This window comes from Pipistrellus hanaki (genome assembly GCF_964339955.1).
Source record: "Pipistrellus hanaki genome assembly, chromosome: 1".
Taxonomy (NCBI): Eukaryota; Metazoa; Chordata; class Mammalia; order Chiroptera; family Vespertilionidae; genus Pipistrellus; species Pipistrellus hanaki.
Window position 1 is genome coordinate 207,834,220 of NC_140503.1, and position 27,990 is coordinate 207,862,209.

Genomic DNA, 27,990 nt, shown 5'->3' on the forward strand with positions numbered 1-27,990 from the left:
GGGCCTCACAGCAGTGCTAGGACCCACGTGATGTTTCCCCCCGGATTTCGAGATTAAAAATGGGAATTCAGGGAGGTCACCGAACCTGAGGTTGTTCAAGTAATCAAAGGCCCTGGACTAGAACCCAGAACCATCTACCTCCATGCCTGAGCTCTTTTCCCCTGGATGTCAAACAGCTTAGGGTCCCAGGTTCACCTGCTTCCCAGGCAAGTCCTGTGAGGGTTTGTGAGACGGTGCCTGCTCGCAAACATGTTTCCTTAGGACTGGCGGGGGTGGGGAGGGTCTGGCTGCTTTTATTTATTTATTCATTCATTTATTTATTTGTTTATTTTAAAATATATTTTATTGATTTTTTACAGAGAGGAAGAGAGAGGGACAGAGTTAGAGACATCCATGAAAGAGAATCATCAATCAGCTGCCTCTTGCACACCCCCTACTGGGGAGGTGCCCGCAACCCAGGCACATGCCCTTGACCAAAATCAAACCTGGGACCTTTCAGTCTGCAGGCCAACACTCCATCCACTGAGCCAAACCAGTTTCAGCTGGTGCCTCACAATTTTCAAAGCATATTTGCTCATTCATTCTCTCATTCATTCACTCAATCACTCACTCACTCATTCAACCAAGAGCTAATGGAACATCTGCTGCTGCTGGGCACTCTTCCGAAAGCAGATCCCCACCCTCCATGGGGTCACACTCTTAGCACGAAGTGAGCTGGGGGTGCAGCCTGAGGTCCCCTGTCAAGCCCCACCCCCAGTCCCCTGCCCCTGCCCAGCACCACACAGCCTCAGGCCCCTGCTGGTTGCCAGTTAGGGCTCATTACCGGAACTTGGCCTCCGCTGTGGGTGCAGCCATTTTGTGCTACGGAAACCCCACCTCCGCTGTGGGTGCCACCATCTTTGTGACGGCATGACAATTTGCATATTCCTTCTTTATTAGCTAGGATTGATTTCAGAGAGGAAGGGAGAGAGGGAGTGATAGAAACATCAATGATGAGAGAATCACTGATCAGCTGCCTCCTGCACACCTTGTTTTCTATGGGGAAAGCTGCCATTTATGTCATGCAGCCCATATGCCCGGCATTAGCCTGCTCTCCACGGAGCCTCCAGGCAGGTCTGAGATATATATATATATATATATATATATATATATATATATATATATATATATAATTTTTTTATTTTTTTTTTAATTGTGAGGCACCATAGAAAGCTGAGGGCTGCTGGGGCTTCAAGCCTTTCCCAAGAGAGCCTCACTCTCAGCAGTGGGAGGGGAAGCGCCCAGGACCACGTCTGAGGCTTTCCTTCCATCCAGGACTGTCGCTAACAGATTCCCTGCGATCGTGCTGTGGGTGGGGGTGCGGGTGGGGGCGGGGGACAGCCCCCTGCTAGTTCACCCAGCTAACACCCTCGGGCTTTCAGTTAGGCGACTTCAAACGCCTCAGGCCTGCAGCCCGCAGGGTCATTTTCCAGAATTTCCGCTGGCGAGGAGTTGGGCGCCTGGTTCCCTCTGCGCCTCTCGGGGTCTGTCACTCAGCGAGCACCTGGCGCACAGAAACCTCGGCTCCGTGTCAGGGAGCAAAGGGGCGGCTGGCGGCCGCAGCACACGGCTCTCCTTCCTCTCGTCTCTGTCTGAGGAAAACGGGGATTTTCTCTTACTTGCTCCTTTTCTTTTCCATTTTGGTAGCTGTGCCAGAGCTGCAGGTCTGCGGCGTTTCCGATGTGTCCCCTTCCCGACAAGCCTTCCAGGATGGGCCCTGCCAGAGGTTATGGTATTAGCCAGACCCGTGGTCGGGAAACTGCGGCTCTCGAGCCACATGCGGCTCTTTGGCCCCTGGAGTTTTTAGCAAAGACCAGCTTAGGAGTACCCTCATTAAGTTAATAACAATGCATCTACCTATATAGTTTAAGTTTAAAAAATTTGGCTCTCTCTGAAACCGGTTTGGCTCAGTGGATAGAGCGCAGGCCTGCAGACTGAAAGGTCCCGGGTTTGATCCCGGTTAAGGGCATGTACCTTGGTCATGGGCACATCCCCACTAGGGGATGTGCAAGAGGTAGCTGATCGATGATTCTCTCTCATCGATGTTTCTAACTCTCTATCCCTCTCTCTTCCTCTCTGTAAAATATCAATAAAATTTTAAAAAATAAAATAAAAAATGTGGCTCTCAAAAGAAATTTAAATCGTTGTACTGTTGATATTTTGTTTTTTTGACAAATGAGTTTGCCAACCACTGAGCTAGATATCAGGGGCCTCCCAGACCCTCAGGGCCTGAGGATGAGGTTTGGGGGCCACAAAATTCAGGAACCATGTCCAACCCCCTTTCCCCCCTGGCTGGTCACCTCCAGGGAAGTTCTCCCACTGCCCCTTCCACTGGGCTCAGACATCCTGGTTCCCAAGGCCGATCGGAGGCTAGACCTCAGGACCCTGGCCCCCCTGCCCCTCCGTAGCATCCTCAGGAAGAAGTGGGTTTTCCTATATGACCACCTCAGCCAATCATTGCTCTCTTCCAAATCCAGGTTTCCTGCGAGTGCATCTGATTGGTGGAGCCTGAGTCACATGCCTGCCCTGCTGCGCAAGGGAAGCTGGGAAAGCGAGTCATGACTTCTGTGTCAGGGAGGCAGGTCTCCTAAGGAGGGAAGCTTCCCAAATTTGGGACGGGAATTCCAAGGTCTAGGCAGGACCACAGCACGCTGTCCACTGCGCCTTCTCCCACACAACGGACTGTTCTCCTCTCTGCGTGTGACACAGAACACAGGCTCAAGACACAGGTGCCTCTCTCCGGCCAGGCTTCTCTGTCGGGACTAATGGGAGCCTTTCTGCTCGGAATTTCCTCTCAGGGACCTTATCCCCGTGACCAGCGCTGAGAAAGGAAGGACGAGCGAGTTAACATGCAGATGTGTGCCTCCTTCAGCCGTGGCAGCTGATTTCCAGCACGAACACATGCACGCATGCAATGCAGAGTACTTCAAAGATGCCATTCTCCCAAGCAAATCCGGGTGCTGAGTCACCAGCAGGACAGGACCTTGCAGTCCCTCACCCTCCGGATGCTTAAAGAGTGTACCTGTTTCGCCTGATTCCCACCGCACGTGCTGCACGTACACGGACTCACTCTGACGGGAACGGCATGGAAGGCCTGGCCTTCACGCCCCCAAAGGAAACGGGCGTCTTGGGCAGAGGAGGGTTTGAAGCAGGGAGAGCCGGGTTCATAACCAGGCCTCCTCCCTCACAGCCGGTGCCACTGCAGCGAGCACTTGCCCTCCGAGCCAGCGCCTTGGCTGTGTGCTGGGGCAGCGCTGGCTCCTTGCTGGGGACAGAGAGGGGTGCGACGTGGGCGTAGCAGCTGGGGGGGCCCCACCCCTGCTCCCACCAAACAGGTGCTTCCTCAGAGCCCTCGTCTTCGCTTCGCTGGGGACAGATTCCTTCCTGACCACTCCCTGCCCGCAGGAAGGACCCACGGCCATCGCCTTGGCCTGATTCTCGGTAATGCTCCCCCCGCCCCCCCCCCCGATCTGGTCCAGCCCCTGGGGGGCCTCAGGGGCCCCAGTCGCTGCTGGGAGGGTGGGAAGGGTGCGCACACAGGTGAGACGTCAGGACCCAGTGCGTTCGTAGGTAAACGAGTGAGGGCTGTGCCCACGGACAGAGTCCGGGAAAGGACAGGGCCCAGGGCCACAGAGCGAGTTACATCCTGCACATGCCAACTCGCCTCCTGAAGCCACTGGCTCCCCTCATGTGTAAAGAGGGCAAAGTGCTCGCCAGCGCGGCTCAGCGGTGGAGCATTGACCTATGAACCAGAAGGTTACGGTTCGACTCCCGGTCAGGGCACATGCCTGGGATTTGGGCTTCGTCCCCAGTGTTATTACACAGCCGGTCAATGATTCTCTCTCATCGTTGAGATTTCTCTCTTCCTCCTTCCCCCTTCCTCTCTGAAATCAACAAAAAAACATTTTTTAATAAAGAGGGAAAAGGAACTCTGATTTGAATTGAAGACGTTTCCTGGCCACGGGAATGAGAGGGCAAATCTCTGAGGAACAGATCACGTGACCGAAACGCAGCCGCAGTGAAAAGTGGGCATTCCCACCAACAGCGAAAAGGAGCTTCACTAAGAACAACTTTGTGTAAAATGCATTTATTCTCGGAAATTCCCCTGACAAACAGAATATATAGGAGAGAGCCTTGCCGAAACCGGTTTGGCTCAGTGGATAGAGTGTCGGCCTGTGGACTGAAGGATCCCAGGTTCAATTCTGGTCAAGGGCATGTACTGTGGTTGTAGGTACATCCCCAGTTGGGGGGTGTGCAGGAGGTGGCTGATCAATGTTTCTCTCTCATCAATGTTTCTAGCTCTCTATCCCTCTCCCTTCCTCTCTGGAAAAAATCAATAAAAATATATATTTAAAAAAAATCAATAAAACATATTAAAAAGAAAAAAAAAGAAAAAAAGAAAAGAGAAAGCCTTGCCTCCCACCCCCAGCCCTCACCGCATCCGGGCACTGGGGGGCGTGCATGGGGGCGGTCACCGCAGGCCCTCGGGGCGCAGGAACCAAGTACTCATGCCCAGTCCCAGCCAGAAACCAATCACTGTCTCACTAATAGAAAGAGGCTGGTCAATCTTGAAGCTCTGAAAGGTCAGAGCCAACCACACCCTATCTAATTGAGACAATGGTAACTGAGGCAACTTCCCCATCTTGTAATCCTGTAAATCCTTACTGATAGGATAATCCACTTATTACCTGCCTAAGGGCTATGGGTGTTTCCCAAAGCTGCTTAAGGGTACTGGGTGTTTCCCAAAGCTGCTTCAGGGTACTGGGTGTATCCCACAGCAGCCCCAATAAAAGGGACAGCAAGGCCAGAGCCTAGAGAGTCTTCCCACTAGAGGTTGACTCCCGCCTGGGCCCCCATTTGTCCCAAATTAACTCTTTTCTAGTCTCTCTCTTCATTTCAGTGTGTGGCCTCCTCCAGAAGCCGGACCCTGAGTGGACCCTAATCACGCAGGTAGTGTTAAGGGTTCCCACAGGTCGCCCCTCATCACGCCCCTCCAAAGAGAGCAGGCCCTCTTGAAATTCCTGACCACAGAGCAAACCGGGCCCCGGAAAGTCGGGGGGGTGGGGGGGGTTCTGTCGGGGTGCCCGTGTCTGCCCCTGCAGCTGACATGGGCAGACGGTGCCCTGTGCCCACACAGGCGGGCAGGAGAAAGCACATGGTCCGTCTGCCGTCCCCGGCGTCTTCCCGCAGGCTAGTCCGCGCCCGCGGCCCAGGCGGCCTTCTTGGCGTTCAGGAAGTTCTTCTTCCTCCGGGGCGGCCTGTGCAGCGCCAGCTCCGGCTCCGCGGGGTTCCGGAAGATGAAGAGCTTCTCGCCGGTGTCCAGGAAATCCAGGGCCTCTGCCCCGACGATGGGCACGGGCACCAGGTCGCCGCTGGCCTCCAGGGACAGGCGCGGCCAGCCCCCGTCCCCCGCGCACACCCTCCGCTCCCTGAGCAGAGGGCACGGCTTCCCCAGGATGCTGCCAACAGAACGGGAGACACGTGAGTGTCCGGAGCACCCCCTCTCTGCCGCCAGGGCCCCCACCAAGTACCCTCACAGAGAGAGGTTTTCTCATTGATCACCGGATGGCCCCCGAGATGGGCTGCAGTCAATCTGACCGGCTCACAACCCACAGTGTCAAGAGTTTCACCTGCCGAAACCGGTTTGGCTCAATGGATAGAGCCTCGGCCTGCAGACTGAAAGGTCCCAGGTTCGATTCCGGTCAAGGGCATGTACCTTGGTTGTGGGCACATTCCCAGTAGGGAGTGTGCAAGAGGCAGCTGATCGATGCTTCTCTCTCATCGATGTTTCTAACTCTCTTTCTCTCTGTAAAAAATCATTAAAATATATTAAATTTTAAAAAAAGTTTCACCTGCTGCCATCCTGCTGTTCACTTGCCATCGGCCACGGTGGGAGTATTTACACCAGGGAAATTGGCACAGGCTACACCTCAGAGCCCCTGCCCCCTCCCAGGTCACCCCTCCTGTGGCTGGCTCATTACAAAAGGTGCCTGGAGCAGGGGAGAGGGGCGCGTTGGGGATGCTCCCCATCCTGAGGCCACACATCGACCCGTGTTCTCTGGTGGAGCCCTCCACAGCTGACCAGCTTGGACCTCCTCCTCCGGGGTGGGGCTCCATGTCCGGATCTAATTTCTCGGGGACTAAGATCTGCCCTGCAGCCTACTGGACAGGTCCCCGAGGGGGTGGGGGGGCACTCAGGGGGTGTGGCCTCAGCACCTGCACAGGGGCTCTGAGAAATTAGGGGAGGGGCAGGGCTCCCAGACACGCCCTTTGGATTCCCGCTGTTGCCAGGGCCCACACTGAACTAGCTGCTGCTCCTCTCTCTCCACATCCTCTCCCGAGGGCATCCCTGGAGACACTGCTCAGCTGCCTGCAGCCACTCCGCCCCCTCCCCTCTGCTCCCCGGGGTGCGGGCACCATTAAAGGAGAAAGACACTCGGTAGGGAGGGAAGCACTGGCCTGGGAGGTTAGGGAGATAGGGGGCCAGTTAGATGTCCCAAGTCCCGGGGCCAGTTGACAGCGCAGACCAGGGCCCCTGCATCCGAGCCCCTGAGCTCCGGGGCTACCGCCCCCACTTCCTGGGAGGCTGGGAGGAATCCCCTCTTCTAATGACATCCCATCGAAAGGGCCGCTGGTTAAAGGCGTACAGTAACCCCAGCACTAACGTAGGGTAAGCGAACACCCCCGCTAGCTGGAGGCTCACCCTCAGCTCCTGGAGGAGGAGGAGACTATGGTCTCTAGGAAGGGTGGCCCCTTCTCGTCCCGCCCCTTCCACCAGCTCTCAGGCTGCCCTCGTCCCCGAGCCGCCTCTCCCCCCGCCCTCCCCCCCAGCAGGTGCCCTCATCACCTCTCCTTCCTCCGGCGCGCCCACAGCACCTTCTCCAGGCCGCTGCGCCTCAGCTCCGCGCGCAGCCTGCTCTCCAAGGCCTGCCACCAGCCCTGGTGCTTCCTGAGGCGAGAAGGAGGAAGACACTGGCCCAGGAGCTGACCTCCCGCCCGAGGGGGAGGAGCCCCGCCACCAGCCGGGCAACAGGGTCCCACAGCACACGCCTCGGGGGAAACAGACAGCCGGTAAAACACCTACAGAGGCGTTTCAACAGCTGTGAGAGCATGACTCTAAACTGTGTCAGTGGATAGAGCGTCGGCCTATGGACTGAAGGGTCCCAAGTTCGATTCAGGTCAAGGACATGTAGCTGGATTGCGGGCATATCCCCAGTAGGAGGTGTACAGGAGGCAGCTGATCAATGTTTCTCTCTCATCAATGTTTCTGGCTCTCTATCTCTCTCCCTTCCTCTCTGTAAAAAATCAATAAAATATATTTTTAAAAATTGTGTATAAAATAAAAGGAAATATATTCTAAACAGTGTGGTAATCTACACTAATAAAAGAGAAATATGCAAATTGACCAAACCTTTGCAATCCCACCAGCCAATCAGGAGTGAGTATGCAAATTAACCCAACAAAGGCAGCGGGGGCAGGGAGGGGGCAGGACGCAGGCATTCCGCAGAGCCCCAGCAGCTCCGGGCCTCTGGGCAGCGGGAAGGCAGAAGGCCGCTCCAGCGGAGCGAAGGAGGTGCCGGCAGCCAGGGGGAGGAAGGCCCATCTTGCACGAATCTTCGCACACCGGCCTCTAGTTATTATATAAAGGGACTTTGCACATCGGCCAGAGCTGGAAAGAAATAAGAACACCAGCCTCTGCCCGGGGTTCTGGGAAGCACGATGCAAGGCTGTGCACAGGGATTACCACACACACATGCACACACAGTAGACACATGCACGCACACACACATGCAGGTATGCAGACACATACGCACGCATGGATGCACATGCATACACGTGAATACACACAACCCAGCAGAGAAACATGTGAGGGAAGAACTGCAGTCAAATACCACCAGCCCTTCCCTCCAGCTGGTAGAACCATGATTTCCCTGTTGTGTTTTTCACACTGTTTCTAGCATGTATGTATTTCACAATGTGCGTCCGGCATAGCGACAGCCCAGAAAACTTACTTCCTTAAGATTCTCCCTGGAAAGCAAACTGGTGACAGAAGGAGAGAGTGTGGACGAAGCCCGTGGGACCACAGGACGGAAAACGATCCAGGATGACAGTCCTGGCAGCCCCGCCCTGGGCAATGGCGTGCCGGCCAGCAAGGCTGTGCCGTGGTCCCGCGCCCGCCCTCCATCTGTTCTCCGGACTCTTGCTCACTGCTCCCCGCGGGGCCGGGCACCCACTCACCCCCTGCGGCCCAGGTCGGCCTGCTCCCCGCCACCGTCCTGCTCCGCCTCAGGGTCCGGCTGCCTCTGGCTGAGCGAGTCCAGCAAGGCCAGCAGCTCCGGCCGCGGGGCCGCGGGCAGGGCCATGCTCAGGAGGCGGCGCAGCGTGCCCACGGGCACCATGGTCAGCCTGGCCAGGTAGGAGGCCAGCCGCAGCTCCTGGGGGGAAGGACAGCTCTGAGCACAGGGCGTGGTGAGCTGGCCGGAAGTGGAGCCCGAGCCCGGCCCACGCCCTCACCTGGCCATACAGGCCCCCGAGGGCCTCCGCCTCCATGGTCTCCAGCAGGTCCTCCAGCACCACAGCGCACGCCTGCTCCTCCCGCCGGCTGCAGGGGGACACCGCGTGAGCCGCCATCCAGCCCCCGGGGCGCTGTCAGCCCAGGGAGGCCCGGCCAGCGGGGGGCGCCTCCCGTGCCCAGCCCCCTCCCGGGGATGCCCGCAGGCTCACCTCTGCTGCTGGCGCTCCAGGAGCTCCTGGCTCCGGCCCAGCGCCCGCCGCAGCACCGCCGAGACCTGCCCCTCGGACTCCGCGTCCTCAGGCTCCGCCAGGGGCCCGGGCCCGTCCCCCGCCCACTGCTGCCGCCCGGCCAGGGCCCGCTGCCGCTGGGCCGCCTCCTGCAGGGCCAGCTCCTCCTCCAGCTTCCTCTCCAGCTCCTGGAGCTCCTGCAGCGGAGGGGCGGGGGTGAGCGCCACACCGAGGGTGGCGTTTATTTTCAGGAAGACGGCTCTGTGCCGGGGCAGAGGAGGCCGGGAAGGTGCTGCTTCCCAGCCCGTGACCTCGGGGTAAGGCTGCCCTTCCTGCGCCTCCCTGGCACCTGCAGGATGCGCACGGAAATGGTCCGTGTCTCGTGTCAGCACAGCCCGGGCCCCGGGCGGAGTGAGGGCTGCAGCCACGGAGCCGCTATGAGCATCTGTAAGCGACTCCAGCAAGGCCTAGATGCCTCAGAGCTGTGAAACTGGGCAGGAGAGAGAGAGGGAGGGAGAGAGAGGTGGAGGGAGAGAGGGAAGGAGGAAGGGGGGGGGGAGAAAGAGAGGGAGGGAGGGAGGGAGGGAGGGAGGGAGAGAGAGAGAGAGAGAGAGAGAGAGAGAGAGAGAGAGAAGGAAGGAGGAAGAGAAAAGCTGGGGAAGACAGAGTATAGGAGGAAGGAGGAAGAGAGAGAGGGGGGGGGAGAGAAAGAGAGAGAGGGAGAGGGAGAGAGAGAGAATTCAGATAGAATGGACACATGGGTGAGGAGCAGCTAGTGGGCAGCAGGCCGAGGGGAGAGGAAGACAGGCCACAGCGGGGGAGGTGGGCGCCAGCCGTCCGTGTGAGCTCAGTGCAGACACGGGGTGCAGTCCCTTAGGGGCCGCATGGCCCACTGCACCTGTCCTGCCTCCTTCATGTCCCGTCCCTGCCCGTGCCTGGACTCAGGGACACTCTGCACGTGTCCCAGCTCCACAGACCCGCCGACATCTTCTGTCAGACGGGCGCACTCGGTAGTTTTCCCCGGGAGCCATTGCTGCCAACGGGTTTCATGTCAGGCCTTTATTCCCCCACCCCCCCACCCCGACTCTGACAGCGTGAAGCTGAGGGGGACCCTGTGCTCCCGGTAAGAAGCCTCACTGACCCCTCCCCACGGCCCAGGCCCTGCAGGGGGACAGGGCAGCCCGCCCATTGGGGTGGAGAACCAGGTGAGTAGAGGGGTGACGCACAGCGCCCCACCTCCCGGGGGCGCACTCACGGGGCTGTGGGAGTCCAGTATCTGGGCGCAGGCCGCCTTGGTCAGTGTGTCCGACTCGCTCAGCTCCTCCAGCAGCAGGTCCTGCACGCTCAGGAGGGCGGTGTAGGCCCGCAGCGTCCGCGCCGCCCGGGCAGCCTTCTGGAACTGCAGGGCCACCAGGGCCTCGGCGAAGCGGCCCTCCTGCGCCTCCAGCTGCTGCACCCGCTCCCGCCGCAGCTCCGCGCGGACCTGGGGGGGCAGGGCCAGGGCCAGCGGAGTCAGCGGAGGGAGGAGCAGCCAGAGTGGCCGCTCGGAGCAGCCGCCGTTGGGTTCCCATCTTTAACTCAGGGCTCTGTGCAAGGTTTGCAGTAGTTACAAGGACGCGGGCCGGGAGTCTGCAGCCTCAGACCCAGGGGCCCTCTGGTGACACCCCACAGGCTCTGGGGTCCGGCTGCTCCTCCGCGCTGACCGCTCTGGAAGGTAGATCAAACCTCGCTGCGTGGGGCACGAGATCCTTCAAGGCTCCCCCCGGCGGAGGATGTGGCTCAGGCTCCCCGGCCCCAGGCAAGGTCCCCTGGGCAGGTGGGCTCTGTTCTGCCACCTGCACCCCCACCTGCACCCCACCCGCGCCGGCCACCCTCGCCGGCCCCACGCTTCCCACGCTGGCTGCTGTGCCAGCCCTCAGGACGGCTGAGCGTCCCAGCCCTCAGCCCGCGAGGCGTGCTCACTCTGCAGGTGTTTGTCCCTCTTTTCTGTGACCCCACGTTCCACGCTCTCTGCCTGGGTTGGGGGGCTTCATTACGCTGTTCACCCCACCGGGACACGAGCCCCCAGAGGACCCGCAACCAAGGGCTCAGGGAATTCCAGATGAGGAAACCCATTCCCTCCACCAGCTCCCTCAGTTAAGTAGCTCATCTTACCCCCCACCCCTACCCACCACCGGGGCATGGCAGCCACGTGTCCTGCCCAGCGCAACGGGCATCGGGCGAGGGGCAGCGCCCACCTTTTCCAGCAGGTCCTCCGGGGCCGGGCTGTCGAAGAGCTGGATCTTGTCCTCGATGCACTTCCGCAGGAGGTCGGCTTTGCTTCTACTCCGGGCGCGCGGCTTCCTCGCCTTGGGCTGCTGCTGGAGAGGGGAGAGCCCGTGGCACATCCCTCAGCCCGGCTTCCAGAGCCAGGCCCTGGGGGCGGGGCAGGCTCGGAGCTGGCGGGGACCAAGACGAGGTCCTGGTGCCCAGCGAACTGGGATCCAGTTCGTGAGCGAGGGGAGCAGATGCGACCCTCTCCGAGCATCACTTCACACACCTGTGAAATGGGTACCTGCCTCGTTCGATCCCTGCAAGAACCTCACGCTAGGTAACAACACAAAACACGGAAAGTAACACAAGACAGCGTGCCGTCAGGCACCGCAGCATAGCACAACAGCACGTTATGACACAACACCATGTAACACAGCACAATGCAAGGGACCTTGCACAGGGATCAGGCCTAAACTGGCAGTCGGACATCCCCTGAGGGGTCCCTGATTGGAGAGGGTGCGGCCGGGCTGAGGGACACCCGCCTCCATGCACAAATTTCGTGCACCGGGCCACTGGTTTATAAATAAACAGAATCCAAAATGTGCTGCACCTGCCATGTGACAGGCACTTTCTAGGCTCCAGGGTCATGGCCACTGGCGGACGGTGCAAGGCCCCGGGCAGGGGGAGCTGGGCGGGCACCGGTGTGTCCACTACAGACCTTAAGGGCAGGACATGCTTGGCGGTTCTAGGAATAGCTGACGCCAACACGCTGGAGAGGAGGGTGGGGCCGGTGAGGTGAGGTGAGGCCCGGGCGGGCGTGGGGCCCGGGACCCACGGTCTCAGCAGGAGCCGCCCACCTCTGCCGTCGAGAGGCCCCGGCCAGCTGGCTCAGTTGGCTGGCAGGTCACCTCGTGCACCAGAAAGGTGGGTTCAGTTCCCGGCCAGTGCACATGCCTACGCTACAGGTTCGATCCCCGGCCAGGGAGCGTACGGGAGGCAGCTGATCGATGCTTCTCTTCCCTTCTCTCTCTCTTCCGCTCTCTCTCTCTCTCTCTCAAAAAAAAAAACCCACAAAAACAGTATCAAAAGAATTACTGGCCCAGAAAGAAACTCACTACAGACTGATTCATCTGCCTCTCAGCATAACCATTATTGCTAGTCTCATGTTCGGTTCCTATAAGTGCATTTCCAGTAGGACATGATCTCACTCGTCTGGGGGAAATGGTGAAAACCATAGACGGATGAACAAGAACAGACCCAGAGACAAGGAGCCATGGGTCAGACTGCTGGACCTCAGAGGGAGGGTGGGGATAAAAGGGAAAGATCAACCAAAGGACTTATGTGCACACATATGAGCCTAACAGTGGTCAAGGACAATGGGGGGTGGGGGCATGAGTGGGGGGACGTGGGGGATTGGAATGGGGGGATGAGGACAAATATGTGATACCTTAATCAATAGAGAAATTTTTATTTATTTATTTATTTTAAAACATATTTTATTGATTTTTCACAGAGAGGAAGGAAGAGGGATAGAGAGCTAGAAACATCAATGAGAGAGAAACATTGACAAGCTGCCTCCTGCACACCCCCCACTGGGGATGTGCCCGCAACCAATGTACATGCCCTTGACCGGAATCGAACCTGGGACCCTTCAGTCCGCAGACCAATGCTTTAATAAAGAAATTTTTTAAAAATCAAAAATAAAGGTCTGCCAAAACCGGTTTGGCTCAGTGGATAGAGCGTCGGCCTGCAGACTGAAGGGTCCCGAGTTCGATTCCGGTCAAGGGCATGTACCTCGGTTGCGGGCACATCTCCAGTAGGGGGTATGCAAGAGGCAGCTGATGGATGATTCTCTCTCATCGATGTTTCTAACTCTCTCTCTTCCTCTCTGTAAAAAATCAATAGAAAATATTAATAAATAAATAATAAAGGTCTGCGTGCTTTTTAAAAAATAAAAAAAATAAAAATATTGATAAACATTTCCTCCAGGGAGGATTAAAAACAAAAAGCAACCCACGGAGATGCCCGTCCTACCTGCAGCTCGGGGGCGGCCAGCGCCTGGTCCAGCCGCAGGAGCTCCGCCTCCCGCCAGGCGGCGTGCAGCCGCTGCAGCAGCACGCGGGCCCGGGCGCGGGGCAGGGCCAGGCTCCGGTCCATCTGGGCGAAGCAGCCGTGCACGTCCTGCCGCAGCCGGAGCAGCTCCTCCTCCGACAGCGACAAGGGGGCGCCGCACAGCCTCCTGGGAGGGGGGCAGGGCCGGGTGAGGCTGGTGACATCCCCTCACACACGCACCGCATCGTCACCCGCCCGTCCATCGCGGGGCCCGGGTGCTGCCCGCCCCGGCCTTGGCAGTGACGGCATGGTGACCTCCTGCCACGTGTGACAGCACGGAGGGACCCGCGGGTGTGAGGCTCCGTGAAACACGCCGGACGGAGCAAAGCCAATACTACAGGGTTCCATGTACGTGTGGAATCGAATAAAAGAAACAAACTCACAGACACAGAGAACAAACTGATGGCCGCCAGACTGGACGGGGTCGGGGACGGGTGGAAAAAGGTAAGCGAGTTAAGAAGTACAAGTGGCCGAAACCGGTTTGGCTCAGTGGATAGAGCGTCAGCCTGCGGACTGAAGGGTCCCAGGTTCGATTCCGGTCAAGGGCATGTACCTCGGTTGTGGGCACATCCCCAGTGGGAAGTGTGCAGGAGGCAGCTGATCGATGTTTCTCTCTCATTGACATTTCTAGCTCCCTATCCCTCTCTGTAAAAAGTCAATAAAATATATATATATTAAAAAAAAAAAAAAAGAATAAGTACAAGTGACCGGTCATACTATCGATAATAGTCACAGGGATGCAAAGCACACCTCGGGGAACACGGCCAATAATCCCATATAATAAAAGGCTAATATGCAAATTGACCGGGCGGTGGGATGACCGGACGTCCCGCACAGAGGAAAGAGCAGGGGAAGGGTCCCGGTTGGGTTTCTTTGCTGACCGGGCTTTCTAGGTTGGCGGTCGGCTGGTTTGTTCAAAGAGGCAGCTTGAAGGCACACTGATGGGTAGGACCCCGGGCTCCAGGACGAAGGGGCTCCTCCCTCTCCCTCGTCAGACACCAGTTCTCACCCAGGGAGCAGGCGAGGTCCCTGCGCAGCCATCCGTCCTGGGTTCAGTTCCCAGCTGCCCACAGACTGGCTCAGACTCGGCCATCACAGCTCCCGGGGGCACCGTGCCCTCTCGTGAGCACCAGGCCTGCCTCCCACGGCCCCGCCTGTTCAGTGCAACCCTAAGCTAGTGAGTGCTCTGGGCGTCACCGCGCCCTCCTCCCTGGGCTGGGAGTAACGAGACTCAGACATGGCGTCCATCTCGTCCGTCCACTGCCAGAGGTTGTGTGCCCAGCAGCCCATCACCCCAGGGGAGCCCTCCCTCGCCTGTGCGGGAGGGCACTGTGGGGACGGCAGGGTCACTTGAAAGGACAGAGCAAGGCTATAAGCAGAACTTCCCTTTGTTGAAGAGGCAGCCCTATGTGCCCTTAGTGGTTATCTCGATGCTGGCCTTGTGCGCCACCCTTGACCAATCAGGAGGTAGCAGGGCATAGCTGAGACCCAGGAATACGTCATTCATTTCCTGCCCTTTGTGCGGTAAGAACCTGCTGTAAGTCCCTGCTGAAAAGCCCTGGAATAAAATCCTGACCTGGAACTGACCAATCGGGGTCAGCCAACTCAGGGGTCCAACCCTCCCCCTGCCCCAGACCCCTATAAAACCTTTGTCCTGTTGAAGCTCGCTCTGTCTCTCCACCTCGCCGCTGCACCGGTGGGTGTGTGTGGGACTGAGCTCGAGCTAGCTCGAATAAAGGCTCTTTGCTTTTGCATCGGACATGGCTCCCTGGTGGTCTTTGGGGATCATGAAATCTGGGCATAACACACTCACAGGAAGACCCGGCGCCCCCAGTGCCGCAGCTCCGCCTGCTCCTCCGCCGAGGCCTCCAGCGCGTCGTCCTGGAGCCGCTGCCGCACGCCCCGCACGCCCTCCTGGTCCTGGGCCCGCTCCTCGGCCTCCAGCTGCTCGGCGCGGGCGGCCAGCTCCCGGGCGTGCTCCTCCTGGATCTGCTGCAGGAAGAGCCAGGGCACGCCGCGCTTGAGCAGCTCCTGCGCCAGCGCCGAGCTCTGCAGCCGCCGCAGCTCCTCGGTGGCCTTCTCCGACAGCGCCAGGGCCAGTGCCCGCAGCTCGTCCCCCGCCGCCTGGTCCAGCCGCTCCTGCAGCTCCTCTAGGGCCGCGGCCTGGGCCACCGCCAGGCTCCGCCACTGGCCCAGGTACCGGCCCACGTCCTCCGCCGCTCCCGCGCGGAAGGCTTCCCCCACGGACAGCTGCTCCCTCCGCTGCTCCTTGTGCTGCGGGATTCGGGGATTCGGGGGAAGGACAGGGGTCACACTCAGCCCACAGCGCCCTGAGGGGAGCAGAGCCCGGGAAGCCTGTCTCAGCAAGCTTCGTATAGAAAGCTATCCATAAGGGAGCACCCCACACACAGGGGGAACTTCTTTTGTCCCATGTGCAGCCAACCCTCATCTGTGCACCCAGGAGGCAGATGGAGTTCCGATCCTGCTTCTCCACTGACAGCGGGGGTGGGGGGGGGGCGGGGGGAGGAGGGGGGCGGGCGCGGGGGCGGGGCAGTGTCTCCTCCTCGCCGGGACCCATTTCCTGGCCTGTAAAGCAGGGATGAGAGCGTCCCCCTCGCAGAGTGGTTGTGAGGGTTCAATGAGTTGCTTAACACCCATGAACTGAGTCTGGGGGAGCGGCATTTGCTGCACCCAAGGCCAGGAGGGATGGCAGGCAGGGGGAGGTGCCCAAGGCCAGGAGGGAGGGCAGGCAGGGGGAGGGCCCAAGGCCAGGAGGGAGGGCAGGCAGGGGGAGGGCCCAAGGCCAGGAGGGAGGGCAGGCAGGGGGAGGGCCCAAGGCCAGGAGGGAGGGCAGGCAGGGGGAGGTGCCCAAGGCCAGAAGGGAGGGCAGGCAGGGGGAGGGCCCAAGGCCAGAAGGGAGGGCAGGCAGGGGGAGGGCCCAAGGCCAGGAGGAAGGGCAGGCAGGGGGAGGTGCCCAAGGCCAGGAGGGAGGGCAGGCAGGGGGAGGTGCCCAAGGCCAGAAGGGAGGGCAGGCAGGGGGAGGGCCCAAGGCCAGGAGGGAGGGCAGGCAGGGGGAGGGCCCAAGGCCAGGAGGGAGGGCAGGCAGGGGGAGGGCCCAAGGCCAGGAGGGAGGGCAGGCAGGGGGAGGGCCCAAGGCCAGGAGGGAGGGCAGGCAGGGGGAGGGCCCAAGGCCAGGAGGAAGGGCAGGCAGGGGGAGGTGCCCAAGGCCAGGAGGGAGGGCAGGCAGGGGGAGGTGCCCAAGGCCAGAAGGGAGGGCAGGCAGGGGGAGGGCCCAAGGCCAGGAGGGATGGCAGGCAGGGGGAGGTGCCCAAGGCCAGGAGGGAGGGCAGGCAGGGGGAGGGCCCAAGGCCAGGAGGAAGGGCAGGCAGGGGGAGGTGCCCAAGGCCAGGAGGGAGGGCAGGCAGGGGGAGGTGCCCAAGGCCAGAAGGGAGGGCAGGCAGGGGGAGGGCCCAAGGCCAGGAGGGAGGGCAGGCAGGGGGAGGGCCCAAGGCCAGGAGGGATGGCAGGCAGGGGGAGGTGCCCAAGGCCAGGAGGGAGGGCAGGCAGGGGGAGGCCCAAGGCAGGGGGAGGTGCCCAAGGCCAGGAGGGAGGGCAGGCAGGGGGAGGGCCCAAGGCCAGGAGGGAGGGCAGGCAGGGGGAGGGCCCAAGGCCAGGAGGAAGGGCAGGCAGGGGGAGGTGCCCAAGGCCAGGAGGGAGGGCAGGCAGGGGGAGGTGCCCAAGGCCAGAAGGGAGGGCAGGCAGGGGGAGGGCCCAAGGCCAGGAGGGAGGGCAGGCAGGGGGAGGGCCCAAGGCCAGGAGGGAGGGCAGGCAGGGGGAGGGCCCAAGGCCAGGAGGGAGGGCAGGCAGGGGGAGGGCCCAAGGCCAGGAGGGAGGGCAGGCAGGGGGAGGGCCCAAGGCCAGGAGGAAGGGCAGGCAGGGGGAGGTGCCCAAGGCCAGGAGGGAGGGCAGGCAGGGGGAGGTGCCCAAGGCCAGAAGGGAGGGCAGGCAGGGGGAGGGCCCAAGGCCAGGAGGGATGGCAGGCAGGGGGAGGTGCCCAAGGCCAGGAGGGAGGGCAGGCAGGGGGAGGGCCCAAGGCCAGGAGGAAGGGCAGGCAGGGGGAGGTGCCCAAGGCCAGGAGGGAGGGCAGGCAGGGGGAGGTGCCCAAGGCCAGAAGGGAGGGCAGGCAGGGGGAGGGCCCAAGGCCAGGAGGGAGGGCAGGCAGGGGGAGGGCCCAAGGCCAGGAGGGATGGCAGGCAGGGGGAGGTGCCCAAGGCCAGGAGGGAGGGCAGGCAGGGGGAGGCCCAAGGCAGGGGGAGGTGCCCAAGGCCAGGAGGGAGGGCAGGCAGGGGGAGGGCCCAAGGCCAGGAGGGAGGGCAGGCGGGGGGGGGGGGTGCCCAAGGCCAGGAGGGATGGCAGGCAGGGGGAGGGCCCAAGGCCAGGAGGGATGGCAGGCAGGGGGGAAGTATCTTGTTTGAGGTGAAGCACTCAGGCAGCAGGGACCTGAGAGCGTGCGAGCTGGGGTGTGTGGAGGGATGAGGGCAGGGCAGAGGGGGTGTGCCCACGACTGAGGGCACAGTGTGCCAGCGATTTCTTTCATCCAAGGACAGTGGGGAATGCACGAATTTGTGCACCAGGGGGTCCCTTGTCCTGGCCTGAAGGATCGGGCCGAAACTGGCTCTCTGACATCCCCTAAGTAGTCCCAGATTGCGAGAGGGCACAGGCCAGGCAGAGGGACCCCACTGGTGCATGATTAGGGCCGGGGAGGACATGGAGGTTGGTCAGCTGGGGATGGACTACAGGAGGGCTTCAGGGCCTGTCTGGCCTGTCTCACTCAGTCCAGATCAGCCAGACCCCAGCAGCAAGCTTACGTACCAGTTGGAGCTTCTGCCCCCTGGTGGTTAGTGCACATTATAGCAACTGGTCAACTGTCTGCCTCCTGGTGGTTAGTGCATGGCATAGCGAGTGATTGAACAGCCTTAGCATACCATTAGCATATTACGCTTTGATTGGTTGAACGGCTGACCTTACAACCGGACACATAGCGTATCAGGCTTTTATTATATAGGATGCTCGGTAACGCCTTCCCTGCAGGAAGGGTAACTCCTGCCCGTGTTACTGGAGCGTGCTGCGCATGGCGTGCAGGGGCCCATCGTGGTGAATGGCGTGTCTTTCGGCGGGTGTTCAGAACGGTTACACGGAGAGTAAGTGGCAGAATTCCTCACGTACGTACCTTTTGCAGCATCTCTCGTCTCCTCTTCACTATTAATTTCTGGTGGAGCTTTTTCTTCTCCTGCTTCAGGTCGTTGTCCAGCTTCTGTTTAATGGAGAAGACTTCCGTCTGAGCCCGCTCCATCAGCTCCTCCGTCTGCTCTTCGTCCAGGTACCCTGCTCTAGATGAAGGAGACGCGGGTTAGCGCTGCCTCCACGTTCTCACTTTGGTCTGAATGAGGGTCTTTACCCCGCGGGAGGGGGGGCAGGACACGGGCGGGGAGACAGTCCTGAGACACAGGAAGGGCAAGGTCAGCGACACCGCAGACCATGGTGGAAAGCAGTACCGGGAGAGACCACCAGGAGGCAGAAAGTGGGCAAGGCCCGGGAGAAAGTGGTCCGTCTGCCTGTGGGAGGCAGGAGCCGAGGAGAGGGTGGGCCGGAAGTCCTGGGGACAAGCAGGAACCAGCGAAGTCTAAGAGGTAAGTGTAGGGAGGGCTCGGTGAGGGGAATTCTGTGAGTCACCTTGACGGGCCACGGTACTGGTTTTACTAGGACCTGGTTTCTGGGGTGTGTGTGAGGCTGTTTCCGGATGAGATTACCCCCTGGCGTAATTGCATGACCTCCACCACCCCTTTCCCAGTAAAAAGGGATTTTGCATTATTTATTTATTTATTTTTCTAAGTTTTTTTTTTTTTTTTTTTTTTTTTAATACACTATTGATTTTTTAAAGAGAGGAAGGGAGAGAGGGATAGAGACTTAGAAACATCGATGAGAGAGAATCATCGATCAGCTGCCTCTTGCACACCTCCTACTGGGGATGTATCCGCAACCAAGGTACATGCCCTTGACCGGAATGGAACCTGGGACCCTTCAGTCCGCAGGCCGACACTATCCATTGAGCCACACCGGTCAGGGCGGGATTTGCTTTAAAATACCCCATCAGGGTGGGCCATGAGTTGGTACCTGGTGAAGTTGAACGATGAGCATTTGGGGCTCATGGTATGGCTGCTGAACTATCTTGCATGTTTTCTTCCTTTTTTTTGTTTTTGTTTGTTTGTTCATCCTTGCTCGTGGATATTTTTCCCATTGATTCTTTTTTTTAAAAAAAAATATATTTTATTGATTTGTTACAGAGAGGAAGAGAGAGGGGATAGAGAGTTAGAAACATCAATGAGAGAGAATCCTCGATCAGCTGCCTCTTGCACACCTCCTACTGGGGATGTGCCCGCAACCAAGGTACATGCCCTTGATCAGAATCGAACCCGGGACCTTTCAGTCCACAGGCTGACGCTCTATCCACTGAGCCAAACCAGTTTTGGCCCCATTGATTCTTAGAGAGAGAAAAGGGAGAGAGAGGGAGAGAAACAGAGGTGTGAGAGAGACACATCGATTGGTTGCCTCCTGCATGTGCTCCATGGGGGGCCAGAGATAGAACCAGCAACCCAGGTACATGCCCTGGATCAGGAATCGAACCCGAGACCCTTCCATGCACGGGCCAACACTCTAACAACTGAGCAACACAGGCCCGGGCTATCGTGCCTGTTTTTAAATCCTACAACGAGCCGGAGTCTTACAATCAGAGAATTTTCTTAAGATGTAAGTAAGGAGCGGACAGAGCCTTCGGTGAAGGAACAGAGCAGAGGCCTCGGGCGGGGAATGTGGGCTCGGCGGCTGGTCTGGTCCCGGGGACGCTCCGGGGTTTACCTCTCGTGCTTCTGGATGAGGAGGGTGAGCTGGGCGGCGGCCGCGCTCAGCAGCCCCTGCGCCCGGGTCTCCGCCGCCTGCATATTCTGGACCAGGTACTCCCGGTGGCCGAAGCGCTTGCTCAGGTGGCACCTCCTGCTGGCCTGGAGGAAGTCCATCAGCTCCTCCACTTCCTCCTGGGCGGAGAGAAAAGCAAGGGCATTTGCTGATTAAAAATCTAGAGGACGCTTTCTAGACACTTAAAATATCCCACTTCCTGTTAAAGAAAATAACCGTGAGCAGGAAGAGGACCACAGACCGGCCACCAGCCAGGTGACGCCACGCATCCGAACCCCTCGCGAGGAGGGGGATGGATTCCCTCCTTGTCCCTCTCACTGACCTTCTGCTGGGAAAACCTAGAGCAAAGGGAGAGGCTGGTGGTTCTCCCCCAGGCCCAGTGTCTTCTGGGAGTGGCCGTGTCTTCCCAGAGGCTCAGGATGGCCACGGGTCTCCTCCCAGCGCCGCCCGGCGCTGTCGCAGCCACACGCTCCGGGCCTCGCCAGGACCAGAAACCTGGTGTGCGACGGCACACGGTGAGGGCACTGTGTGTGCGTGTGTGCATGTGTGTGTGTTTACATGTGCTTATTCATGCCGGCCTTGGTAGAAATTCCACAGCCATGTCTATGGTCTCACAAACTATCTCCACTCGCGTCGGGAAATGTATTCGGGCTGCACTGATGACACTCACACTCAGGTGTATGTGCAGAGACACATTCCCAGACACACCTGGCCCAGGCCGTAACCCCGCACAGCACGTTTGTGCACACACACCCATGCTACCTCAACCACGGGGCAGGCACCGGCTTCCTAAGCCCGCTCACCAGGCCTCCGCCACGTCCGAGAGTGTGGGCGCTCTATCACCCCCTTTTAAGATGAGGAAACCGAGGCTCAAAGAAGCTGGACAACTTAAGTTGACACAGGCGGCAGGTGTGTGTGTGTGTGTGTGTGTGTGTGTGTGTGTGTGTGGAACTGGAATTCACATTGGGGTTAGCCTGAGTGCCAGGCCTGTGTCCAGGCCCCCGCTTCCCGTGCTTCCCGGAAACTCACGCAGAGGTCAGGAGCCGGGGGCCGGGCCGGGGTCCTAGCTCCCCGTCCGCAGCAGGAAAGCAGCGCGGGCTCAGCTCAGGGAGGAGCCATCCCCGGCCGCTCAGGACACGTCCCCGCAGAGGAGCCTCCGGCCTCACCTGCGCCCGGGAGTAGTCTTGCAGCAGCAGTGCGGCGGCCTCCGGCTGCAGGTCCCCTCGGAACACAGCGCCCCGGACCTGGGCGAAGAAGATGCCGTGCAGCTCGCTCCGCTGGAAGACGGCCAGCTGCCGGTGCGCCCGCGCCAGGTCCTCCTCCTGCTGCAGCGCCAGGGCCTGCCGCAGCTGCTCCTGCTCCAGGCCGTGCAGCGTGCGCAGGAGGCTGCTGCACTCGCCAGCCGACTGCCGAGAGGGGGCAGCGTGAGAGAGGGGCTGACCTGCCCGACAGGCACGCACAGGCCCGTACACACACACACACACACACACGCACACACACACAAGCGCAAGCGCGCTTACACATGCACACACAGCAGACATGCATGCACACAGTCACCTTTCATGCACACATGTGCACGCAACACACTCACACACACAGCAGACATGCATACACGCAGCCACCCACCATGCACACACACGTGCATGTAGCATATTCGCACACACAGCAGACATGCACACACACAGTCACCCATCATGCACATAGCATATACACACACAGCAGGCATGCACACATGCAGCCACCCACCATGCATACAGGTGCATGTAGCTTATGCACACACAGCAGACAGGCACACCCACATGCAGCCACCCACCATGCACACACATGTGCACATAATGTATGTACACACACGTAAGCACATAGCATATGCACACACAACCATCCACCATGCACGCTCAAATGGATACACATGCGTACACAGGGCACACACACACCATGCCCCACGCTGACAATGAGGAGACTGCTGGGCTATAGGATGGATGAGTGGTTGGATGGTGGATGGATGATAGATGAATGGGTAGATAGATGGGTAGGCAGATAGATAAATGGGTGAATGAGTGGAGGGGTGAGTGGATGGATGGATGGATGGATAGGTGGATGGATGGATGGTTGCATGGATGGATGGATGGATAATGGATGGTTGGATGGATGGATGGTTGGATGGATAGATGAATGGATGAATGGGTGGATGGGTGGGTGGGTGGGTGGATGGGTGGGTGGATGGATAGATGTTTGTGTGGATGAATGGGAGGGTAGGTTGCTGGCTGGATAAACGGATAAATGATGATTCCCCAAGAGGAAGGGGAGAGGTAGAGTGGCCTTACCCTCTCGCTAACGTGCTTTAGCAGTTCTTCTGCCTCCTCCATGGCCGCCGCCTCCCTCTGGAACTGGTTTTCTGTCTTCTTTCTTGTTTCCAGGTCGCATTCAGCCGTCAGAGCCACCATCTTCCGGTCATACTCCTCCTGCACTTCCTTCTCCAGCATCAGAAACTGCTTCTTAAAAGCAGCGCCCATCCTCCTCTCTGCCTGAGGGGCGAGTTGGCCCCTGCTGCTCAGCCCTCTCAGGAGAAGAGCAATGACATCCTTGCTGATGTGGGTTCGACAGGCCTCCAGGTCGGAGTCGGCCCGATTCAGGGTTGCAATCTCCAACCTGCGGACACAAAGGCCGGGGAGTCCCATTACATAACGCTGCCAGCAACCAGAGGCCCCTGGCCGGGAAAGCTCTGCGGGTTCCAGTTATCTGTAGGCCAGGCCTTCCTCTTCCCCTCCTCCTCCTCTCCTCCCTCCCTTCTGCCCACCCAGTGACTGAACACCAGTGACGGAGTAGCAGATTCTTTAAAATATTTCTCTTTATTGATTTCACAGAGGAAGGGAGAGGGAGAGAGATAGAAACATCAATGTACCTTCTTCCCTCACTCGATCTCTGAAATCAATACAAACATATTTTAAAATAATAATACTACTGTTCGGGGGAGCACTCCCATGAGCCTCTCAGAGGTAACCAGCTGGCCCTGACCTTCCCTTTAGCGCGGTACTCATCACACTCTGATGGGCACTACGTCAGCCCGTCTCACACACACACGATGTCTATTCACCTCGCCTCCCAAGCACCAAGCACGGTGTTCAGTGCATGGAGATGCTCGGTGACTCCTGAGTAAGGAGTGACTGCATGAATTCACGAATGAATGAAACATGCCCAGCGTTCGCTCTCATGCCACTCCAGTTAAGCTGCTCACCACTGCTAAGAAAGCATCACGGGATTAGAATCTTACTCTTCCAAGGCTTGCAGCATGCTCCCGGGGTCTTCTGAGGACAGGATGCCAACCATCTGGTCATTCAGAGCAAGATCTTCATTCACACCGTCAGCCGCCGTGAACTGGGAGAGCTCCAGCCTGCTGTCCTGATGCTGAGCCTTCGGGAGAATTGCAGAAACAATGGAGTAGGCCTGGTCGCAAATGTCACGTGTGGAAAAGTCGGGAGGGAAGGTGGGGACCTGCAGTCAGAGAACCTGGCTGGCCGCACCACTGTGAGCAGGGTAAACTCAGGCAAGACACTGTACTTCCCTGAGTCTTTATTTTCTCATCAAAGAAATGGGATCACAATTTTATCCACAGAGTTACGTGGATAAAACAGAGCAACGAATGAATAGGCCATTGCAACCAGTCATGACCTATACAAATACTTCACCATCATCACCATCAACTGTGCTGGCAAAAATAAAGGAAAATGTGGAAAGATTCCATTCTGTGATGCAGGAAAGAAATACTGCAAGTGTTTTCAATCTTAAATCAAATCCACACTTTGCTTTCCTCTCTGCAGTTGTAATGATCAGCCTTTGATCTTCAGGAAATGAATCCCGTTCCTACATCAGAGTGAGGGATGAGTTTCATTCTTCTGTGACTGATCACAGCTCCGGGGTAAGCAGGTGCCCGACTAGATGGCCTGCCAAGGACACTGGGGCTGACCTCACACTGAAATGACCGTTCTCTCCTCTAAGGAAGCAGAAGCAAAATGAACCAGGGGGACCCTCCAGAGAGGGGGACCCCCAGAAGCCAGGTGCCAGCTTACATCTGGCCACTTAAAGTAAGTGTTTTATTTCACGGGCCTCAGTTTCCCCAACTTAAGGAGGGAGAAAGATGACAGATGTTTGTCCAAGTTGTTGGGCCTCTGGGTAACAGCAGCTCCAGCCCTCCATGGCCTGAAGGAGCGCTGACTCCCAGCAATGCCACCTGGCAGCAGTGCCACAGAGCTCATCTCACTCAGTGAACTGCTGTCCTGCTTTCCCCAATACCACCACCACCACCACCACCAGCAGTAGCAGCATTACCATCATCACCATCATCATGCCCATCACCACCATCATCATCACCATCACAACCATCATCATCATCACCATCATCATCAATATCATAATCACCACCATCATCATCACCATCACTACCATCATCACCTTCACTACCATCATCACCAACATCATAATCACTATCACCATCACCACCATCACCATCACTACCATCATCAGCACCATCATCACCATCACTACCATCAAATCAACACCTTTATCGTCATCACCATCACTACCATCATCACCTTCACTACCATCATCACCAACATCATAATCACTCTCACCATCACCAATATCATAATCACCACCATCATCATCACCATCACTACCACCATCACCATCACTACCATCATCATCACCATCACTACCATCAAATCAACACCTTCATCATCATCACCATCACTACCATCATCACAATCATCACCAACATCATAATCACTATCACCATCACCATCATCCTGTAAAGGAATATTATAGTTGGCAGGTGACTTCAACATCAAGAGTCCAGCAGGCTTCTGACCAGAACACAGAATTGTAAGATGAAGTGACTGATTGCCCGAGGTCTTCTTCATTCCTTCACACATGTACTGAGTGCCTTCTAGGCACCAGGCTCTGCAGTGGGCAATGGGGATGTAGCAGACACCATCTGTTTTCTGCCCATATCCCCTCACCCCTGCCACTTTTGTGCCCACCAGCATCAGAGCCCGTGCCTGGGAAAAGTCTCCCTTCATCCTGCCCTCCACCTCGGCCTCACCCAATAGCCATTGGGCCTTGGTGGGTAAATACCCGGCTCCTTCCCTGAGGTTCATTCCACTGTCCCCAGGGTGCCTGAGTGCAATACGGCTCCAGCTGCCCGCAGGGGAACTGGACTGGCTGCCTTCCCTCCTGCCTCACTCGCCCAGCCCTCACCATCATTCCCTGGGTGCCCTCCCATAGTAACTTCCTGCATTTGGATGCTGGTCTCAGCAAGTGCTTCTGGGGGAGCCCAGGCCGAGACAGGAAGATGGAGACTGGGGGCTTCACAGAGGGGCCCGAGAGAGGAGGGAAGTGCTGGTGGGATCCACAGAGCCTCGTGTGGAAACCCAGAGAGAAGCCTGCACTGAGCCGGAAGTGGCCAGTGCTGACGTCCAGGACAGGCAAGGCCCGAGCTGAGAGGGCAGGTCAAAACCATGCTCACTGAAGAGCAGAGACTGAAGAAGCTTCTGACGTGAGCGTGGAGAGCTCGCACTCCCGGGGAATGCCAAGTCCGTGGGTGGAGGGTGAAGGGAAAGTGGCAGGAGCGGTGGGCAGAGGCGGGGCCAGGGGCTTTCGAAGCCATGCGAGGGAGGCCGGGCTTCCCCGAGGATGAAGGGAAGCTGCAGTGGCATTTCGGCGGGAGTGTGGAGCAGAACCCGAGTGAGGGGGCCCAGGCGGTGTATGAGACTTCGGGGCTGGCCACACAGGTGGGCCAGCAGTTACTCAGCGAGACCGCAGGGGTCCTCCACGCCGGCCCTCACTCCCATCATCCAGGGAGCTTTTATAAATGAGCAACGGCTCTAACCAGTTTGGCTCAGTGGATAGAGTATCAGCCTGTGGACTGAAAGGTCCCAGGTTTGATTCCGGTCAAGGGCATGTACCTTGGTTGTGGGCACATCCCTAGTAGGGGGCATGCAGGAGGCAGATGATGGTTGATTCTCTCTCATCAATATTTCTAACTCTCCCTCTCCCTTCCTCTCTCGTAAAAAGTCAATAAAATATGTTAAAAAAAAGAAAGAAAGAAAGAAAGAAAGAAAGAAAGAAAGAAAGAAAGAAAGAAATGAGCAAAGATGGGGACACATCAGGGACAATCCAATGTCCTGCAGGGGCCTGGACATGAGCGTTTGTCCGAAGGTCCCCGGGGGATTGTGATGTCCACCCAGGGTTGAGACCCACTGAACTGGAGGATAAACTTCAACTTCACAACCATCACCAAGCAAACGACCCCCCGGGAAGAAGATGCGCCTGGAGACTCACCTGATGCCTGGTGAACATGCTTCTCTTCAAACACGGATGCCGAACCATGAAGAAAAGGGTGACCCAGGTCAGCGCAAGGGAGGCGAGGAAGGCCACGAAGAACCCGGCGGCGTGAAGGCCGTGGTTTGGGAGAACCTACGGGGACAAGAGCGTGACAGGGACTCACCGGCAGCCGAACTTCACGTCTCTCAGGTTGAGCTACAACTTACTTAGAGCAGAACAAGGATGGACCCAGCGTGCCACCTACGAGGGGTTCCCGTAAGAGAAGTCTAGTTTATGTTTTCCCTTCTGTCGCCTGTGCTGTTGGTGTCACAGCCAAGAAATCATTGCCACCCCAATGCCAGGAAGCTTTCCCTCTATCTTTTCTCCTAAGAGTTTCATAGCTTTAGATCTTACATTTGTCTCTGATCATCTTGAGCTCATTCTGGAAGATGCTGTAAGGTAAAGGCTCAACTTCATTCTTAAGCACCAACATCAGTTGTTGCAATGGCTGCCCTTGCCCCCATGCCATGGTCTTGTCACGCTTGTTGGAAATCATTTGACTGTACGAGGTTTTATCCTGAGCTTTTTCCTCTATTCCACTGGTCCATATCTCTTTTGCCAACACCACAGTTCTGAGGAGCTTTGTGGTATGGTTCAAAGTCAGGAAGTGTATGACTCCCAGTTTTGTTCTTTTAGGTTATTTTGGCAATTCAGAGTTCCTCGAGAGTCCATGTGAATCTTGGGATGGGTTCTCCTATTTCTACACGAAGATGCGCTGGCATCTTGACAGAACCTGCATTGTCTGTGGACCAGAACAACTTGAGGTCTTCCGGGCCTCCTGCGAGGATGGCTGTGCTCCTCTCCTTCCCTCAGCGGCACCCTGTGGTGCTCAGTGCACAATCCTTCTCCTCATGGTTACGTGTCTCCCCCAGCGCCCAGTTCTCTTCGATGCTAGATTATGTTTTCACAATTTCCTTCCTGGATTGTTCATTGTAAGTGGAGAGAAATGCAGCTGACTTTTGCGTGCTGAATTTTTAATAGTGTGAAGCTGATATCCCAATGTAACATTTTTAAAGAAGATACACAACTATATACACAGAAAGATCCCAATTTCATTAAAGTAAAAATAATATCCACGCACACAGACACGTATGTAACCTATGAAGAAACCCCCTGGGACTGTGTTGAGTATGAGGACTTGATGAGTCTCCTCTCTAGGATTCTGTGATTTTGCTTTAAACAAAAATAAAATATATATATATATATATATATATATATATATATATATATATATATATATATATATATATATATATTGGGGGGGAGGGATCCTAATCCAATGACCGTGTCCTCATAAGGACAGGGCGGCATGGAGGCAGATACACACACACACACACACACACACACACACACACATAGAAGGCCACGTGACCACGAAGGCAGCCATGGGAGTGATGCAGCTACAAGCCAGAGGAGGACTCCCGGATTCTCCTCCGAAGCCTCAGAAGGGAACATGGCCCTGCCCACATCTTGATTCCAAGACTTCTGGCCTCC

The 27,990-nt window shown here is 57.7% G+C and overlaps 1 protein-coding gene across 4 annotated transcripts in view; it reads right to left on the bottom strand.

The window, feature by feature from the left end:
• Positions 1-4,110: 4,110 nt before the first annotated feature.
• The window catches only part of EVC2 (EvC ciliary complex subunit 2), a 35,090-nt gene continuing 11,210 nt past the window's right edge, over positions 4,111-27,990 (bottom strand). The window contains exons 6-20 of one of the 4 annotated variants that reach the window (XM_084904697.1): positions 26,455-26,589; positions 23,390-23,529; positions 22,443-22,767; positions 21,285-21,362; positions 20,062-20,237; positions 18,377-18,536; positions 14,960-15,420; positions 13,069-13,273; positions 11,019-11,141; positions 10,037-10,264; positions 8,764-8,978; positions 8,554-8,641; positions 8,278-8,474; positions 6,887-6,988; positions 4,111-5,498 (exon numbers count right to left, since the gene is read on the bottom strand). In XM_084904697.1, the coding sequence (XP_084760823.1) occupies positions 5,231-5,498; positions 6,887-6,988; positions 8,278-8,474; positions 8,554-8,641; positions 8,764-8,978; positions 10,037-10,264; positions 11,019-11,141; positions 13,069-13,273; positions 14,960-15,420; positions 18,377-18,536; positions 20,062-20,237; positions 21,285-21,362; positions 22,443-22,767; positions 23,390-23,529; positions 26,455-26,589 (2,901 nt within the window). In that variant the 3' untranslated portion in view covers positions 4,111-5,230. Of the gene's footprint in view, positions 5,499-6,886; positions 6,989-8,277; positions 8,475-8,553; positions 8,642-8,763; positions 8,979-10,036; positions 10,265-11,018; positions 11,142-13,068; positions 13,274-14,959; positions 15,421-18,376; positions 18,537-20,061; positions 20,238-21,284; positions 21,525-22,442; positions 22,768-23,389; positions 23,530-26,454; positions 26,590-27,990 lie in introns of all 4 variants that reach the window. The other 3 variants (XM_084904695.1, XM_084904696.1, XM_084904698.1) reach the window with 3 other exon arrangements.